The sequence below is a fragment of the Oxyura jamaicensis genome, chromosome 24, assembly GCF_011077185.1.
Source record: "Oxyura jamaicensis isolate SHBP4307 breed ruddy duck chromosome 24, BPBGC_Ojam_1.0, whole genome shotgun sequence".
In the NCBI taxonomy this organism is placed as follows: Eukaryota; Metazoa; Chordata; class Aves; order Anseriformes; family Anatidae; genus Oxyura; species Oxyura jamaicensis.
The window spans coordinates 616839-636249 of NC_048916.1; the positions used below are offsets into that span (position 1 = coordinate 616839).

The following is a 19411-nucleotide window of genomic DNA, read 5'->3' on the forward strand; positions in this document are numbered from 1 at the left end:
GCCACCAAGACTCAGGTCCCACCCTGCTCCAGCAGGTGCTGCAGGGGGCACTGGGAGGTGATTCCCAGAGAGGTCAGGCACTGCATCCCAACGCCTGTCAATGCATTCATTATTCAACCACCAACAGGAAAGGGAAAAAAAAAAAAAAAAAAAAAAAAAAAAAAGCCTGGGTAACTTATTTGATTAACCTCGTTTGACCATCTGGATTAAAACCAGAAGGTATTATTGGCAGATGTGTTACCTGATGACAACTGACAAGAGAAATTAGTCTTCATTACTCACACTCCTTATGCGACCAGCTGTACAGCACCTCTGGAAGGATGTCACCATGACAGCTCACTTGAGACCTCACCTCCGAGCTCAGCAGGAGCAACGAGGACCCCGGTGCCCCCGCAGCCTTTCCAGTGGGAGCAGTGCAGATGCACGCACCCGTACACGGCTCCTCGCAGCACCCAGACTCCTTCCAGAGGCCTCCCGGCCGCGGGCAGGCTGGATGTAACCTTGCTCAGGAGCTCCGTGACATCGATTAATGGGGAGGAGAGGATGGTGCAAGGCCACCTGCAATGACCTTGCCTGCACACCCTCACAAATGGAGCTGGCTCTGGAATAATGCCACGGCTCGGCACGGGGGGGCTGCGGGCCCCGCGGCTCCTGAGCAGCTATCGAAACAAACAAGTTGACAAATGAGGCTGCTTCTTAATGAAGCTGAAGCCAAAGTCAATACTCGGCCCTTCTATCAGGGCACAGATCAAAGATGGTCTCAAGGGCAAGCGACCTTGGCGGGGGTGGGACAGCTGTCACTCGGGGAAAGGGATGGCACAGAAATGAGAAGGAGCAGCTCTGGAAGCTGCTGCTGGAGAGGAGACAAGGGCAACCTGCAGAAAAAGATTTAGAAGAGGAGAAATACAGAAGGCTGGGGGAAAGCATTTCTTCCAGGCCTGCTATGCTCTTTCAGCAATTAATTCAGGTTATTAGGATCCCGGTGATCTTGTCCTCCACCAATGCTGCTGAAAATGTGGAGCAACATCCTTCTCACAAACCCACATTTCTGGTGTTTTCTCTGCAGAGGCTTTCCTTCTGCCCACCACAGCTGTCCACATAACGAAGTGGGGAAGGATCAAGTTTCCCCCATCTATTTTCAAGTGTTGGGGGAGGTTTAAGATTTCTACTTCAAGTTTGGTATACCCGGGGAGATTTTCTGCTTTAGGAAGGACAGGGAGGGAACCACAGGCAGGAAGGGAGAGGAAGGAGGAAAACAGAATAGTACAGAGAAGTATATTCCACAGAAGTATAACTGGTGTTCCTAGGTGTAACCCAGCTAGAGCCAGCCCAGGTACAGCAGGGAGGAACCCATCGACGAACACTTGCAGAAGGAGCCATTCTTTTGTGCTAGAGCCAGTACTTGCCAGCCAGATCTGTCCCGCAGCACCTTTGGCTCCGTCACTGTCTACCACATCCTCTGAGCCACTGCTTTAGGAGGGCCCCTTCCCAAGCAGGGCAGCCTTGCAGCAGGGGATGACTGCGAAAACAGGAGCTCTTCTGAGGATGGTGCATGAAAGGACCCACTAGGGACACCCCAGGTCTGCTCCCAGCCTCGGTGCTGGTGTGCTGGGGACAAGCCCCATTGCTGCTCTTCCATCCCTCCTCTGTAGCTGGCTCGAAGTACAGATTCCCTAGGGCTGCCTCCCCGTTTGCACGGCACTGAGCACAATGCTGTCTTCACCATCTCCAGAAACCTCCACCGGCTGCTCTGCTCCCCCTGCTTCTCTTTGAAAGCTCCTCAATTCAATGCTGGTCTAAGCTGATGGCAACAAAGACCTGGCATATTTATCTCCAGGTCAACCTAAATATTTCATTTAGCTTCTAAAGAAGTCAATTCCTTTCTCCCTTTCTTCCTTCCTTTATTTTAAATCTCGAAATGCATACCGTCTCTCATGAATATTGATGAGGATCATTAGTCACTGAACATTTCACTTCCCTTCTCTTTTCTCCGTCTATATAAAACCTTCATCTTTGTTAAAGGGAAAAAAAGCCCATCTCACATTATATCTCTGGATGCGTGTTAAGATTAGACCCATTAATACATTTATAGATTGGGTAAATACCTATGGGAGCAAATACTGGGCATAAAAGGATATGTACATACAGGCCCTGAGATTGCTACTGCACTGGAGGTAATTGTTAAGGTTGTGGTTTAAGCTCATTTCTTTGTGAAGGATCACAGTAACAGCCCCGGGTGCTAAATAACCATCGTGCTGGCTGCCTGGCCAAGGGGAATTTCTCTCATTCCCCCGCTTCACTCATGCTCTCTACCTCTCCTGCAGGTTTTTTTGACTATGCCTGTTCCTTCTGTCTTCATCAACCTCACCCTGAAGGCTGCTGATGGACTTCAGTTTTATTTACTGAATACAGATGGCAGGGTTTGGCTAGATACAGCAAATAGCTCAGGGTGAAGAAACAGGACTTGCAACATTCAGCTCAATGCTTTACAGCAATATTTCACTATTTCCGTATGATAAGGATGGATTTTTAGAAGGGCTTAAAAGAAAAGCCAGCCCCAACAACACAAAGTACTTTGTTGGGCGCTTTGCAGTACCTTTCAGTCGATGCCAACCAAGTCCCACTTCACACTGAAATGGGAACAGGTTCATTGCGTGTTGGCCTCAAACCCAGTTTTCCCCCAAATTCATCACCACAGAGTGCAGTACAGGTGTGTTGCCCTGATCCAGGAGTGCCACCTGGCAGCCCAGACTGCGGAGCAGAGGTGATGCTATGGGACCTAGTGCCACACGGGGAAACCGGCGGGTGTGACCAGTTTTGTCACAACTAGTTCTCCGAGTTTTTTCACGGCATGCCAAAGCATTGGACTCCTGTGCCTGCAACACCAGAGGGGTTTCATCTCCTCATCAGCCTCACCCTGAGCTCCCACTCTGCAGCCTGGCTTTGGCTGGAAGCACCCTGGCCATGGCCACAGCAAGTTTCTGTCCATAACTCCACAGTAGATTTACTTCTGCTGGCTTGAGAGCTATTTTAGTGGCAAGCCTAGCTGTTTATCAATACAGAGCACGTGTCTCAGAGTGGAACTTACAAGGCTGCAACAGTTTTAATTGATATTCTAAGCTACCGTAACTTGGTAGTGCTTTGTTGCTCCATCGTGTGAATCTCCAGCCTCAGCTGAGCCTGCAGAAGCACACAGGACCTGCCTCCAGGAGAGGACGGTTGGGGATCCAGACCAGGCAGACAGGGATGAACCCCACGTTTCCCTGCAGCGCTGGGAAGCTTCTCAGTGCCTGGCAGAGAGCAGTACTGCATTGCAGTGCCTGTGCCCAAGGAGGACTCCTACGAGAGGCAGAAGCAAGATCTTCCTTTCTCCAGGCTTGGGTAGGGATATACTGACACCCTCCTGCCCTCATCATGCCGTCGTGTCAATGCCAGGAGAGCTTACAGGAGGATTTATGGCATCATCAGAACTTTACTTAATGGTATAGCCAGGCCCGCATGTCCAGGTTCAGGTCTGGTGGACACCACGTCAGTGGTGTGACCTGTACTGCTTATGAAATACAGCCTGCCAGCAACCTCTCTGGCAGGGTCCCCGCAGACAGCGAGGGAGAAAAGCTAAATGACAGACCCCTGGGCTGCAGCAACAGCTCTGCAGAGAGGGAGAAATTATCAACAAATACACACGCTCAAAGGTAAACTCTGCGGGTAGCCTGGAGGCAGCGCAGAGATGAGAAAGCCGGAGTCACTGCCTTCAGAGCGTTGCCTTGCAGCTCCTTTAATTCATGCTCCCTCTGTCCCATCAACACTTTAAAAATAAACCACTCCAAAGCCAACAAAGACAGCAAGCAACACAGACAGCCAGACTTCACGGGGTAAAGCAAAGCACAAACTTATCCCTGCCCTTTTCCACATGAATCAATAGATAAAATTACACCCTTAGCCCATTAACCGCTACAGCCCCACCGTTACCATACAACTCACAAGCGTGGTGCCAGATCTACAACCAGCGGGGCTCTCGGCTGCGTAGGCATCAGAGGGTGACACCCAGCTCCTCTCCAACCCGGGAGCACTGCAGCAGCACGTGGAGGAACCTGAAGGCAGGAGCTTCCTATCCTGTCTGAGCAGAGCCGTGCAGGGCACGTGGATCCCTCCCACGGAGCATCCCTGTACATGTGCACGACGGATTTTACCAGAGAGGATTTGGCTCACAGCAGGGCTGAGGTCCTGCATTTTACACAGTTCTCCAGCTGGCCCGACCAAGGCAAAGCCTCCCCTGACACCAGACAGAGACAGCTTGTTTGTTGTTTTTTCCTCAGGTTTAACTTACATCCCTGCCTTGTTTAGCTAACAGACACACAAAGCACCAGAGAGATGTCAATGAGACCTCTGCTGATAACAATGCATCTTTAACAACTTCTCCTGAGCTTGCTCCATCCACTCACCTCTTCCTTCTCAAATGCCTTTGTCAGATAAAGAACAAAAAGCTCAATGCAGCTTATATGGGAAGAAGCCTTCCCTAATCAATTGTGATTGTGTCTTCATGGGCAGACACGAGTGACAACGCTCGGGGTAAGGCGAGCTTTCCCATCACAGAGCTGCCAAGCCCTGCAGGAGACAGCACCTTTATTGGCAATGACAGCAGAGTTAGCAGTGCAAAATGTGCACCAGACTCCACAAGGAGCTTTGGAGATCAGCTGCAGTGGGTTCCAGTAGATTATATGCCATGGATCCCGTGGCTTTTAGCAAAACTTTAGGGGAAGTCCCGTTTCCAGGCCACAGACTGATGCCAAGAGGTCCTGCTCATTGACCAAGCCTCAAAGGGTGAAATGGGAGGAGATGCTGGGACCCCTGAAGTTGTTTAGGGGCTGTTGAGCCCCACTGTGTGCCACAGCAGGCTGAACCAAAACCTTTTATATTATTTATTATTATTATTATTTTACAGGGGTGATGGGGGTTGGCTCTGATTTATCCTTGAGACTGAGAAGGATTTGTGCTCAGCCTGTGCTGCTGTGCGTGTAAAGTCACTTGCAAGATCCCACTTCAGACTACGTGTCCCCATAAATCCAAGCAATTCTGAGGCATCAACTGCCTCGCTGGGCTGCTAATGGGTGGCATGAATACGTCATTGCATCTCAGTGCCATTCTAATAGCACGTTTTCCTGGCAGGAAACGTTCACTGAACCCTCTTTGAACTACTGCAGGCAGCAGAAGTGGTGTTCAAGCAGAGGCATTTGGAGCAGAGACACAGCAGCTTCTCTGAACAAGCCATTTTTTTCCCAGAACAGCAGGGACTCCATCCCAGAGTCCCAGCTGGTTTCTCTCCAGGCAGCAATATGGGGCCTGACAGAGAAGAGCTTTGAATCATACTGGCACTGAAAGGATGCTCAGCCTTTGGGAGAGAAAGGCACAGAGTTTCTCTGCTCTGCCCTGAAGGAGGGCAGGGTGGTACAGCTGGAGCAGGGTGGGACTGAGCTGGCCACAGACCCGCACCCAAATGAGAACGACGCTTCCACCCTCTGTACCCACCAGTATGCGCCAGGCTTCAATATCTAGGACACATTTGAAAGCCTAAACCCTATTTTGGGTTTAAAACCACCTTCTTTCCTCCTCTGCTCTCTGTCCTTCTTGGTGTTGGACTCTCCCCATTTCCCGTCCCAGCACCCTGCCAACCCAAACTCCCCCCAGCATAGGGCTGCTACAGAAGTACCCGCAGCCTTCATTCTTGCAAGAGCTGCAGATTCCCTCTGAGAAGCTATTAAGAAGCAGTCGAATAGAGCAACCTTTCATTGACAAGTCACTCGGCCCTTTAAACGATCTCCAAATAGTGTTTTCTTTTTATTGCTTTCTGCAGTTTAACAGCCTTGATTTCAAGTTACTTTGGCTTATGATAAACTCCAGATCTATAGCGCTTCTATTCTCTTCCTCTTTGGTCTCTCTCGCCCACTTCTTCTTTATGTTTTTATTAAAAAAAGATCCAGGAAAACAGATAGCAGATTAAAAGGGAAACAAATTGAAATGGGTCAAATGTATCTTGCTTAGATGACAGCCACCCCATTAGATACTTTTAAACAGGACAAATAATCTGTTCAGCAGCACAAGTGGGCTTTTACATTTATTCTAAATTACAAACCAAATGATTGCAGCCTCAAATGGAAGCAGTGGCTAATTGCACTAATATCTCACTAATTCCAGCAGCAAGGAATGGGGAAAAACTAACGATTTTCACCATTTTACCAATTATTCAATTTAGACCAAGCTACATTATGCAAACCCTGGGTTGAGCTTCCTCTCCATTTTGTGATCTATGACAAGGACTGGAATTCCACTTATTAATAATGGAGGAGCTACAGTTATTCTAAGGATGGGTATGAGATAATTACACGCCATAAAAAACAGCTTTCATATGCATACACAATTCTCTCCCTGTGCCTAGCAGAACTGAGACCTAACTGCAGGATGAAGGTAGGCAGGAGCTGGAGACCATAAGCCCCATCCAGAGACACCTCTGGACGCTCCCGAGCACAAAGGCACAGCGGGTAAGGCAGCAGAAGTGGGCTGCATGGAGGGATGAGCTGCCATGCGTAATGGAGCAGGGGGGTGGCTCTCCTTCCTCCGAGCATCATCATCACTGCCTCGCTGGGCCAACCCTGACCTGCATCCTGAACTTGTATCTGAGCTATGGGGATGAATGCCACCTTTTGGGACCTCTGTCTCTCCCTTCTCCCCAGCAAAAGACATCAGACAGGGCTTTGCTTAGTCCCAACACCCTTAACTAAGACCCCAAACGTCCTCAACAAGGGGGCTGAGGGGAAGCTCGCAGTGTGGAGTCCAAAACTTTTAAGCCCTTTATATTTCCCCCAAACCTGAGGTTTGTCTTACACTAACCATCGAGCCCACAACATTCTTGTCATCCTTAGAGGAAAATCTCCGGCTGCGGATTCAGACAGCCCCTAGCTGGGCAGCTTTCTGGACCCATTACCCCACGAGTGGGATTTGCTAGGCAGCACCCTCTCCCAGTTAAACACAGACCAACTCTCGCTGCCACGCGGAGCTGCAGCCCTGCATCAACAGCTGCTGGCATCCCAGTGCTCTGCAAAGCACATGGAGACACCTTGAACGCAGAAAGCTTCTGAGCCCTGGTTCTGCTCCCGGCCACGATGCAAACAGAGGGGTGCTGCTGCCAGCGATGGCTCCAGCACCGAACCCTCTCCTTGCACAGCAGCCAGTGCTCCCAGCCACAGCGGCTGAGCCCAGGGAAGACGTCTGCAGGTGAAGGTACAGATTTCAGCCTCATGCCCATCCCTGATTGATGGCATGGATGCAAGCAAGGCAGAAAGTAGGGACATCAGCCAAGCAGGGAGGGGAAGAGGTGGCTTTGTCCTTCCTTGCACACAGAGCATTATCCAGAGCAGGAGGATGCTGCTGTGCCAAGCCCTTTTCTGTCCCTTTTTCCAGCCACGTCCGCTTTCACAGCCTCAGACAAGGATGAAGCACATCCTTCTCTCCACACAGTGACAAATTTGAGTGTGGGGCCACCCCACAGAGATTCAGGGGAGGACCCCAAAGCCACCACCGCACCCAGAAAGGCAGGTGAGAGGCGGGCAGAGGCCGCGGGCACCTCCAGCAGCCGACGGCTGGTGGGAACAGGTGGCGAAGGAGTAGGCTGACACCTCCGAGCACTTAATCGTTCCCGTTAGTAGCTTTATGAATGGCAGCCAAAAAGTGCCATAATTGCTGCAGTGACGCTTGCTAATGACTCGTGTTAGAACTGGCGAGAAGTCAAAGGCAGGAGAGAGGAAGAAAAATAGCAGGAGCAGGATCAACATGTGAGCACCTGCCTTCGGCCACCCCAGAAGAGAGCAGAGAGCCCAGCTTGGAGTCTGCAGCGTTGGACGGGCAGGGAATAAGCGTGATGGGAGAGCAGGGAGGGGTTTGCAGCACAGCCCTTACCTCCATCCCCAGCTTCGGGAAAGGAAGATGGCTGAATGAGGTGGGGAACAAGGGAAAAGAAAATAGCCCCAATTTTCAGGTTAGTCAGACACACTTATTTTCTTGGGGGACTACAGCATTGCCACCTTTCTGCTCCAAAAGTCACCGTGAGCCAGGGGAAATCACCAAACCCTGGGGAAGGCAGGGCAGCTCAACTTGCCACCAGCTTCAGCAGGACCTCTGTTTTCTGCTTCGTGCTTTGGGACATCCTGCCCAAGCTACGGCTCCCACTAACCCACCGCTATGGCCAGGGGTGGAATCCAGCCCTGCGTGCACAAACAGCATGCTCCTGCCGATTATGTATCTGTTTCTGAATGTTAACAAACAGGCGGCAGCATCTGATTGAGTGGGTTATTAGCAGAATGAAGACAGATGGTGGAGGATTAACTCTAAAGCGTCTTTATTGCAAGGCCGTCACTGCAGACAGCTCTACCTCTCTCCCTCTGTCTACAGCTGTCACCAGCTTAATTCCACCCTACAACTCACAGTCGGCACCAAGCAGCAGTCCCAGTACGCTGCCGAGGAGCCGTCAGTCACAGCAAAGGGATGGGCAGGTTGCAGCAACACCTTCCTACACCTGCCCCCAAATCCAGCCTGCTGTCCCGGCTCATGCTTTGCAGCAGTGATACAGTGTGAGGCAATTGCAGCCAAAGCAGTGCAGCAACACCGGCTGCGGGGGGACTGCTCAAATCAATTTTGCTTTGCACATCACCACCAGCAGCATCCGTGGCTGTGCAGTTGCTTTGCGGCTGAGAGAGATCCCGGCACCTCCTCCAGACCTGTTTTTTTCAGGACCCAGGTTAATATATGGCAATACGAAGAGATGATGTGCGTTAACTAACGCTAATGGAGGTGAGTTCTTGGACAGTTATTTTTGCTTCTCACCCTGGAAGACCGCTCAGCCAGAAGAGCCTGCACCTGCAATCATGTTAATGGATGTGCATCTTCTGCCAGCTGGGATGCAGACAACATAATGCTAGCAAAGCCCCTCACTGGGCATGGCCACAGAGGATACATAAGACACAATATTTATTTTACCCTGCTGGGAGAGGTTGCCACAGTGGTCTGCAAGTGCCCGGCCTGGATCTTGTCCATGGGGACAACCAAGAGAAGTGTTTGCCCACCTGAAGGGCTTTGAGAGCAGCCGCTCCCCTCCAGTTCCTAGTAGATGCAGCCCAGGATGGCTCCGTACCAGGTCTGCAGCCATACAGCACGGTGCAGCTCCTACACACCGACAAGACCTCTGTCTAGGTCCTCTTGTGCTTCTCTACCTAGGAGCCCATTCTGTAGATGTCTCCATTAAGTGACAGCAAGGTTCTAATGATCCCTGTAATTACCCGTTTCCACTACGATGGAGACCCCACACCTCGTAATTATCCGATTGCCCCACTGCCTACCTCTGCTTTCAGCTTCTTCAGCTGCCCTGTCATTATTAATAGGGCTATTCATTAGCACCATAACGCAGTAAAAAAGGAAAAACTCTCACCCGGCAAAAACATGAAGGGAAAGCTGTCTCACTCCTTATCCCTGCAAGGTAACTGGCCCAAAGAATCATGCTCAGGTACTTTTGGCAGGGAATACCTCTGGGATGACCAGACATCTGAAATCCCCCTCTGCTCCCACCAGTGCTCAGCCCATGTTTTACAGCTTGGATCCGTGATGAAATCTAAAACCCAGGAGGTTTGAGGTCTGCAACTGTCATCCAGAATCTCCAGCAAAAACACAAGTCCCAGGTGGTCTTTGTGGCCATGGAAATCCCCTGATTTGTGTTCATTTTTTTTTTTTTTTGGCAGATTGTACCTTTAAACATAATGGCCCTGCAGTCTGCGGGGGCCAGAAACTCATCTCAAGGCAGGCACGCTTTGTTCCCTTCCCCACACAAAGGCTTTACTTTTGGCCTTTCATGTGTCTTTGTTCTCTCTCCACAAAGCCATGTCAGGGCTGAAAAAGGGGGCTTGCTCCGTAGGTGGATGCAGGCTTTGAATCCCAAAGGATGGGCTGGGATGCTCACGCGCAGCACCTGGGAGCATCCCAGGGGCAAGGCCAGGCACCCTTGGAGAGGCTCGAGGAACACAAAAGCAGCAAGAGATTGCACCTTCCCACAGCACTCGGATGAGGCTGTGCCGTCCTTTCTCCCAAGGGGCAGCCCCTTCCTATTAAAAATATTCTAATCAATGTTTAAAAAGCACAGGATAATTAACAAACATGAGGTGAAAGCTTGTGAAGTGCTTTCTCCATGGTATCAGCTCGGTATCAGGACTCCTGGGGAACCGAGGGAACGTTTGATCTTCTAACTGATATTCAAGCCATAAGCTTGCCTCCACTGGAGCTTACCCCATGCAAGCTAATGCACCTTTTGCTCTCATGAAGGCTTCCTGCAGGAGCAAAGACCCCTGTGGCCAGTTGCTGGGCATTACGCCGTCCTACACACACAAAAGAAAGCACAGCAGGCAAATCAGCCCACCTGCTGCCCAACCAACCCCCAAAACAAGGACTGAGCCCAACTCGGACCTTTCTGGGTTGAGCTCGCCATCCCCAGCAGCGGCCCCACTCTCGTACACATCCTCAGCATGCACCTTCCGACTGGCCCAGCCCCGGGACTTGCACCCTCCTCGGATCCAGCATTACCCAGAGGTGGGGCTGCACCAGGCTCTGCTTCGGAAAAAAAGCAGCCAAGCGACGAAGCTACGAGAAGCAAGGATGCCGATCCTTCCGAGCATAAATACTTTTTGTTTAGCTATTACACTTCATAATTATTTATGGTATTTCTATGGATTAATCAATGCTCATAAAATACCTGGGGGATGACTAGAATATAAAACAGGGAAACTTTAGCGAGATCTCTGCCTCAGCACAGGGGTTTGACAAGCAAAGCGACTATGCTTTTGAGAAGGCGCAGCAGCCCTGATCTCAGGTGAGAGATTTATCCAAGCAAACGCCGACAGCTTTTGAACACAGCAAGGCTAAGCCTGACTCTAATTGACTTTTGTACCTCTGCCACCAATTAGCCAGATATTTGTTCGGCAAGGAAGTCCATGTAAGCTCCTGGATGTTGCAGCTTTAGGGATATTAGGGGTGAAAGTAACCTGAGCATATCCCCACTCCTCTCCAGTGGGGGCCGGATCCACCAGCTGAAGACAAGTGCTTTGAAGGTGTCCTGGTGAGGCACCACCACCCAAGCAGAATAAAAGGACTAGAAGCAACGATTGCTGGAAGAGCTTCCTGTGTGACAAATCCCTTTCACAGGAAAAGACAGTGGATTTGGGATGAATGGAAGCAATAAGCTCCTGCTCTTCTCTTGCTGCTTCATGCAGGGGCTTCACCCGTCTGCTTGCCCAACAAGATGTTTCAGAAATCAAAGAGGAAGCAGGGCTTTCCCCTCGGGGCGAACAAGAAGCTAGCGTGTTCTTAGCAATAGTAAATCCTTGTGATGAGACTGCTAAGGAGGAAGGATGAAGAGAAGGTGGGGGAAACTGCTCACCTTCAGTCATCCTGCGGTACTTCTCCTTGTACATGAACCCCAGTACTAGGCAGCATCCTCTTCCTGGGAGCCCCAGTTCTGCAAGAGAAGAGAGAGCCATGTTAGAAGGCTGGGGACAAGAGCAAAATGGGGATGCTGCAGGGAAGGAGTTCCGCCAGCTACTTTGCTCAGGGGAAGCACCAGTGACGTGCAAGCCGCTGGTCCCAACCCAACCACATCCAGCTGACTGCTCTGCTCAGCCACACGCAGACAGAAGCAGGAGGGTCACCGTCCCCTCCCTGTTTCTCAAGCTCTCTTTCTATTGTGCATAGGGAACAAGCTGCATCTTCCCATGCACCAGTGTGCTGCAACAGCAAGGGCTCTTTGATCCCGGTCTCCCTTGGCAGGCAGGGCAGCAGGTGGGACGTGGCACTCCAAAGGGAAGACAAAGCTGGCTTGAGGCACCTCGCTCTTCGGAAACAAGCGGGTGACCCTACAAGTGGCAAAGTGCCCGAGTCCAAGGAGGCCTATGCCTTTGATGCCTTGATTCCCTAATGGGGTTTTCTGACTATCGACAACCAACAGAGAAAGATCTGAGCGTGGCTTCTCCAGAAGTAGGCTGCGTGCACGCGCGCTCTCCCCACATGCATCTCAGAGCGGCAGAAAGCTCCCCTTCTTCAAACGCATTCTGTGTCACAGCGGAGAAAATTAAGGTACCACGTCCCCGCCGCTGCCTGCGGACCTGCCGTGCTCCTCGGGGGCTGCCGTGCTCCGCAGGGCCCCGCTGATCAAAGCCCCTTTGATGTTTACTTAATGCGGCTGTGGCCTCCTCGGAGCCCGCTATCTGAGGACGGGGCACTCGGGAGCGTCGTGGAGCCACGAGCAGGAGGGGAAGGCAGCGGAGCAGGAGCGCAGCGAGGGCTGCCGGCAGCCTTGGCTCGAGCCGGGCAGCACCATGCAGGTTGGGCTTCGGGCTCCACGCCACAAGCTGGGGTTTGCGCTGCACAGCTGGGCTGCGTTGGAGCAGGAAGGTTGCTCACCACTGTGCGATGTGCAGGGAAGATGCCTGGAGTCTTACAGCACTGCGTATGCAATATTCCTCCCTAGGGCTGCTAGCTACTGTGGCATTCTGGCAGAAGAGTCATCCTCCTCCTCTTGCATAACAGCATCTTGGGGCAGAATCAGAGCTCACATCCAGGAGACACAGATGACTTGTGACCCCCACGGTGCTCAGGGTACAAGCAAGACAAGTTAAAAAGGTTTATCTAACTTCAACTGGGATCCATCTTGCAAGAGCTTAAGGACCAGCAGCTCCTGATCCTAAGGCTCCCATGACAGAGGTCATCAGCATCTAGCCAAATAAATGCTATGCTCTGTCCCACTAAAGGAAATGGTCATACAAAATGTCTATCAAGATGTGTAAAGTAAACCAAAATTTAGTTGTCCCTTAAATTCCCACTGCCACTTAAAGTCAGACCCCAGAGAGAAATGGGCATCCGTGGGCAGTGACACCCTTCATCTATCGGGATGACTTTGGAAGTGCCCATAATTCTCTCACTAACTATAAAAGGTGGCGACCAACTCAGGTGTAGATGCTTAAAGATTAGACCATTCAAGACAGGTGAACTGACCGCCCACATTCTCAGCAGTTGCTTGAGTCAGAGTCCTTACCATCAGCATGGGGCAAACAGCAACCTCCTCCTGGCTGATGCAGAGGTGGCAGCCAGCCCTCCTGCTCCTCGGGCTGGGGGTGACGTGATCTGTGTCACCCGGCACAGCCTGCTCTACAACCACAACCACACCCAGAAAGGTGTCAGCTTGCAGAGCATTGTGTGTTCAATACTCCCTGTTACTGTTAAACCTGCTGGTTTTAGGTGAAGGACAATCTGCGCGGGCTGCCTCGGTTAGGGCTGGCCGACAGCTACAATCGATAAGACCTTGCTGAACTTCAGGTGGGTTTCCATAGAAGACTGCACGATGCCGTGAGGACGAACACCCTGCGTGCATCAGCTGCAGGCTGCCGATAACCTCCCCAGCCTCTGGGGCTGTTGACACAGAGCCTGCAACGCATTTATGCCTTTATTGATGGAAAAGACAAATGGCATTGATTCCTATTGAGCTTTCAACGAGCACCAAGCTATCAAAGTGCAATTAAAACAACACAATTAGATTAGCGTCACACAAGGCAGCACAGTCCACAGCGGGGTTGAGCAAGCCAGCATTGCTGTCTTGCTAATTTCATCGTGCATGGTACAGCCCTGCACATGCACTACTGTTTTTTTCCCCCCCAGACTTGGAGCCCTGGCATGGCAAAAGCTGCCATACTCTCTGCAGCCAACAAACAGCTGCAAGAGCATCCTGAGCCCAAACAGAGGGGAATGGAGCTGGGACAGGAGTAGCACAAAGTGCAGCTTACTTGGGGGAATGAATGTCAACCCACAGTGCCCAAATTCAGATGTCCAGCTCTCACCTTCCAGTTGCAGGGAGAGAAATGCTCCCCAGAAAGGGCCTGCGCTTTAGAGGTGATGCCAAGGGGCTACGACTGAAGACAAGGGCCGTGGTACCCAGTGCCCCAAGCACAACTTTGCCCTTGCAGGAGGGAGGGATGGATCCAGGAGATCAGGGTGGTCACCCATCCAAAGCCTGGATGAGCCCCCACCGATATGGGTGTCGATGGGCCGTTTGCCTCCCTGAAGGGTGCTATAATTAATGCTTATAAAACACTTTGATATCCCATGATGAAAGGAGCTATACAGAAGCACTACGTTATAATAATTCATACCATAAATTTGTGAGAACATGCAAAAATCTTTATAGCTAAAGGCACCTTTAAATACTTGAGAGTGCCTTTAAAAGGTAAAATACTTCAGATGACTCCGATGCCTAAGGATGTCTCACCACTACACAGCTTTTAATGGCTATCTAAAAGCTTAAATAGTGAAGCAGATACCCCAGCATTTTAAATGTTCTGGCTTCAGGGGGCTGCTGAGATACCACTGAAAAAAGAACATTGTAACCCATGGGTGTGTGGCACCTACCTCCTGAAACAAATCCCATCCAATTCCTTGCAATGACAACTTTTTTTTTTCTAGCATAGTAGAATGAGTTACAGCTGAGGTTTGTCACCCTGGCCACTTAGAAAAAGTGTGAGTTTAAGTATCACGTTTGGAAAATACACAGCAGAAGCACAGTTTGACTCAAAGAAGTATCTGCATTGATTCATCCCAAAACCTGTAGAAGAGCCAGTTAGACAAAGCAAAAGCAAGTTCAAGCCATGCGTTGTCAGCATTAGGGGCAACAAGTGACAAAGAAGCAAAATTAAATGCAAAGGAACAAGTTCAGAGGACGAATCAAGCTTATGACTTCTAGGAAGTGACCTATATGTACATCTTAGGCAACAGAGGAGGTCAAGCTGGCTTTGGGAGAGAGGTATCTTTTCCCTGGCCCAAATTATGGAATCCTACTTCTTCTGTATTTCCCCCCATCATGTGGGATTTCCTTACTCACTCTTAAGGCAATTCTCCCAGTGAGAAGTCAGAAAGGGATCCAAGTTTCTGATCAACCAGTGCATTAAAGGCTAACACTGCAAAGAAGTAATAAAGGTTTATTAACACAATTATAATGTGTACTATTGAGTAGCTGTATTCCACCAGGAATGGTAATAAATGTTTAATAGCTCAATAATACCTGTTTAATAATTTTTCAGCTTATCCTGTCTAATTGCAAGTTTATTAAAGAACGATAAACTTTATAATCACTGTAAAGGCATAATTGCAATTCCATTGCTTATTTAATATTGAGTTAATTATATTACAACTAAGTTATATTTTCCCATACATATTAAATATCAATTAGCTGTTTTAAACTATTGATTTGTATTTAATTAACTATGCTATTATATACCAATTAAGCTCTTATAAGAGAAGCAGAAACAGCTGGTCTCTTAAATTAAAATTTAAAAACATTGTATTAAAATAAATATCACGTTTCTATTTTCTCATGTTTTCCTTCTGCAGAGATGGCAATTTGCTATCTGTAAATATTTTTTCCAATCGCATGTTATATGTATGAGCTTTGTTCTGACCTTCTCCTTTCCAGGATGGGAAGGGGCAACCTCCATGGCAGACGGCCACCAGATTTGGGAGTGGCTGACACTGGGATGGAAAAGGCAGAGGGCTGGAAAAGCCCCCTCTCACCTGGGGATCTAAGAAGTCAAGAACTTGGGTGTGAGCTCCTGAAAGAGCATGAAAGTCCTGGAGAAAAGAAGCTCCATACCTTCCTGGTGGTCCCTAATTCGGCTACCAAGCGCGGCAGGAGAAGATCCTATCACCAAATCCAAGAGTTCTGTATTACTTTTAAAAACACTTTGAGAAACCATGTGCTCCTGCTTAGAAGTATGCCGTCTTGACATGTCAAGTCATCTGCTATTGAATTCCTTGCTTAAAAAACAACAACAACAACCCCCCCCAAAAAAAAAAACAAAAACTCACTACAAACAAACAAAAAAAAGCTAATTATTTCCCTGGTCTTTCCTGGAAAGCCCTAAGTCTTCCAACATTCTTGGCTTCACCACGGTAGCAATGATTCATCTAGAAGAAGTGTGTGAAGGAGAATTTTCTACCCTTTTCAGCACTGCCCTCCAGGTTCAGTAGCCATCCTGCTTTGCTCATGGTTTAGATTTCTTAGGCACGCCCATGACTTCTTCTTAAGCGGTCTTTGCTCCGGGCACCACCGAGGTGAGCTGCATCCTTCCCCTCCAAGTTCTCTTTCTGCCACAAGGATTGGCTTTGAGCTTCTTCCCTCGCTGTCCTTTGCATCCACAAGCACTGCTGAGCAATCCAAGCCACTGCCTCGTTTCAGCAGAGAGCAAATGGATCCTCCGGCATCCAATTTGTATGTTATACCATTAAGTCTGCAGAGCAATCCAAGGTCCTCAGAGATGAAAAAGCTATACAAATGCAAGTTGTTATTAAATCTGTGCCTGGTTAATTTATAAAAATGTATTAAAAAAACTAAGAGGCTTCCCAGATGAGAAAATGGGCACATTACTGTTTGAAATATGAATGAAGTAGAGATCAGTGTTAAATGCTGTGGTGATATTGTATTTTATTCTATAGTGCTCTGCAGAAAAGTTGCATTTATAAACCCATTTATTGTGTTATGTACTTGCAAACCACCTTGTCATCCATTTATTGCACAAATAAAATCTTAAAACAGAGGATTAGTTGGATATGTCCCTGTGGGACCACAATCTGACTTTAAAAGGATCCATCAATGAAGGAAAACAGATGGAGCAGAGGTGTTTGCCAGCTCATTGCTCCAAGACGTAAAACGCAACTGCGCAGAAGGGCTATCCTCTAATGGGCCCCAGACCTGCAAGTCCTGCCTGTATTAACGAGGGAAAGCACGTACAGCAGAGCTTGCAGAAACCATGGCCCCGCTCAGGAGCCAGGGCCGGCCAAAGATTTTGCTGTTCTAAATCTCCTCTCTCGCCACCATGCAGGGGTGAAGACCACCTTGGGGAGGATGGTTTGACTTCATACAGCCAAGGAAATTCCTCAGGACTAAAAACTGTGAAGTCTCTCTATAAAGACCTAAGCTTCCCTTAAACAATACTAGAGAGAGGCGTGTATCTACACCAAGGACACAGCAGGAGCACCAAAACAAGCCAGCCCTAGTGCTGCCTTACCTAAAGGGAATTTCTGGCAAATGTAATTCTTGAAGGCCCTCTAAGGCTTCTACTAACCATGCTTTTGGGTTAAAAAAAAAATAAACATAATAGAAAATGACAGGATACGGGTGGGTACACTTATTTTAACTGAGCATATTGAAAACACATATTGAAAACAAACCCATTGAAAACACAGAGCCACCCCAGGAGCTTTTCTGGGACAAAGTTTTGGACAGGCACACACCTGGCACACCACAGTACGCTGGCATCCAGCTACCCAAGATGCCCTGGAAGACCCCAAAACCAAGAGGAAGACTCGCAAAATAACACAGTAGTTTCCAAGTAAGAAACCACTTATGCAGTGTGATCTCCAAGAAAGATCACCAGGAAGGAGCTCTGCCCTGGTATCGGGCAATTAAAAATTACTTCTTAGCAGGATACAAGTGGCAGAAGGGGAAAGAATAAAGAGGGACTCACGCTGCTAGGCAAAGAGACTTATTTCCCTCTGTTCCCTGGCTAACGAAGGGAAGAAAGGCAGCTCCAGGTTGCAACTCAGCGTTGAAGTGTTTTGAAGAGGTTTTTCTCTCTAGGGGCAACGTGGAGCTTTTGGTAACCCAAAGTTCAGTAAGCTGAATTGGTTTGTATCCCCCACTCTCCCTGCTAGTCCCCCATGGTTGATGACCCTTTTGTGAACCTTTTACAAACCTACTGTACGTGAGGGGGCACCAAGCAAGTGAAAAAAAATACTCACAAACCTTGAATCCCGTGATTCTTAGGATTTTGGTTTTCCTCTCTGAAATAAAGAAGTCTGAAGGAGAAGCTGCTACAGGAAAAAAAAGTTTACCCCAGAGTAAGAAAGCCTTCAGTACCTGAACTTTCTTGCATAAACAAGCTTTCATACCTTTGTACGCTCAGGCATGCATTTGCACTAGTCAAATCCTCTTAAATGCCTTGCTTTGACGAGGTCTTACGGCAGCAAATCCCACACCTTAACTACACCTAGCATACAGGAAAAGTACTGCGTTTCCCCTTGTCAAAATCATAACATTCATACAGTGTTTGTTTTATTCAGAAGAAACAAATAAAAGGTTCCGTTAGAACAGAGGCAGTTCTCTTTACCAGTAACATCAGATCACCTCCTGTTTGCTCTTCCAAGAGCACTGCTGGTCAGAAAACCAGTGCAGCCACGTCACCCTGCCAACATCACACGTGGGCTTTGCACGAGGCTGGTGGGGTTGCCCACAGTCACGAACCCTCTGGCGGTACGGGCAAGAAACCATAACCTGCACCTTGAGCTTGCCACTTGCCATCAACAGAAGACCACCACAGGCACGCAGCCATGCGCACAGCAATGCCCCCACCCCATGCTGGGTTTTACCATCTCACAGGCATAGTTCAGGTGGTTCCTCCCAATCTCCTTGGCTCATGCTGTATTTTGTGAGAGCAAACCCGAGCCCTGTCCTGCTGCCTCCCCCATCCTTCTTGACTCGCATGCTCTGAGGCTCCTCTGCTTGCTGCACACCCAGGACCCAGCCCCCTAGAAATGTCTGTTTTTCAGTGGGGCTAGGCCAACTCATCTTTATGACAGACCGAATCTGTATTTAAGAGCTTCCTGGGGGTTTAAGTCTGCTTTTGACCAAAGTCCATGGTGCCTGCTGCTCTATCCAAGCCACAAGTAGCAGCTCATGCTTTCAGGCAGCAGCTTGTCACAGTAAGGTCAGAAACAGGACTTCTGAAGAAGTCTGGGCAATGCACAGACACCTCCCCACACATTCCCCAGTCTTTCCCAGATCAGCCCCCAAAACCATGACACCTCCCATCCGTATCGTCCTTCCAGGAGGAGACGTGCAGACCACATTTGCTGACCCCAATGAGACTGCGCCTCTGTTGGGGCCACCAAGGCCACTGGAGGACAGCCAGGTGATGGGGACATCTGTCTTGGTTGTACCAGGAGACATGTACGGTACAGACCTTCTCACATCCACTGGGGCACGAACAGGGAGGGCAGAAGAGGAAAACAGAGTTTGAGCCTCGTTCCTTGCTGTCTGTCTGCTCTGCCTCCCCCAGGCATCTCCTCTTGCAAGCCCAGGGCGCGTATGGCCCCAGGCTGACTGTCACCAGCCCCCACGCTCCACTTGGCAGCAGAGACCCGAGCTGGCAGTCACCTCGGGACACGGCAGTAGAACCGATGCAGCATTACAGCCACCTTCCCCTTGTGCCCCTCATGAAGCCAGGAACTGCACATCCAGCTCCCCAGCGGGGGGCAATAACTGCCCTACCAACGAGGAAAA

At 49.5% G+C, this 19411-nt stretch overlaps 1 protein-coding gene across 4 annotated transcripts in view; it reads right to left on the minus strand.

The window, feature by feature from the left end:
- The window catches only part of KIRREL3 (kirre like nephrin family adhesion molecule 3), a 317705-nt gene that overhangs the window by 93652 nt on the left and 204642 nt on the right, over positions 1-19411 (minus strand). For 2 of the 4 annotated variants that reach the window (XM_035346025.1, XM_035346023.1), the window contains exons 1-2: positions 14957-15035; positions 11471-11548 (exon numbers count right to left, since the gene is read on the minus strand). The exons of 1 other annotated variant lie outside the window; for it this stretch is intronic. In XM_035346025.1, the coding sequence (XP_035201916.1) occupies positions 11471-11548; positions 14957-15020 (142 nt within the window). In that variant the 5' untranslated portion in view covers positions 15021-15035. Of the gene's footprint in view, positions 1-11470; positions 11549-14956; positions 15036-19411 lie in introns of those variants that run through there. One more of the 4 variants, XM_035346024.1, reaches the window with a different exon arrangement.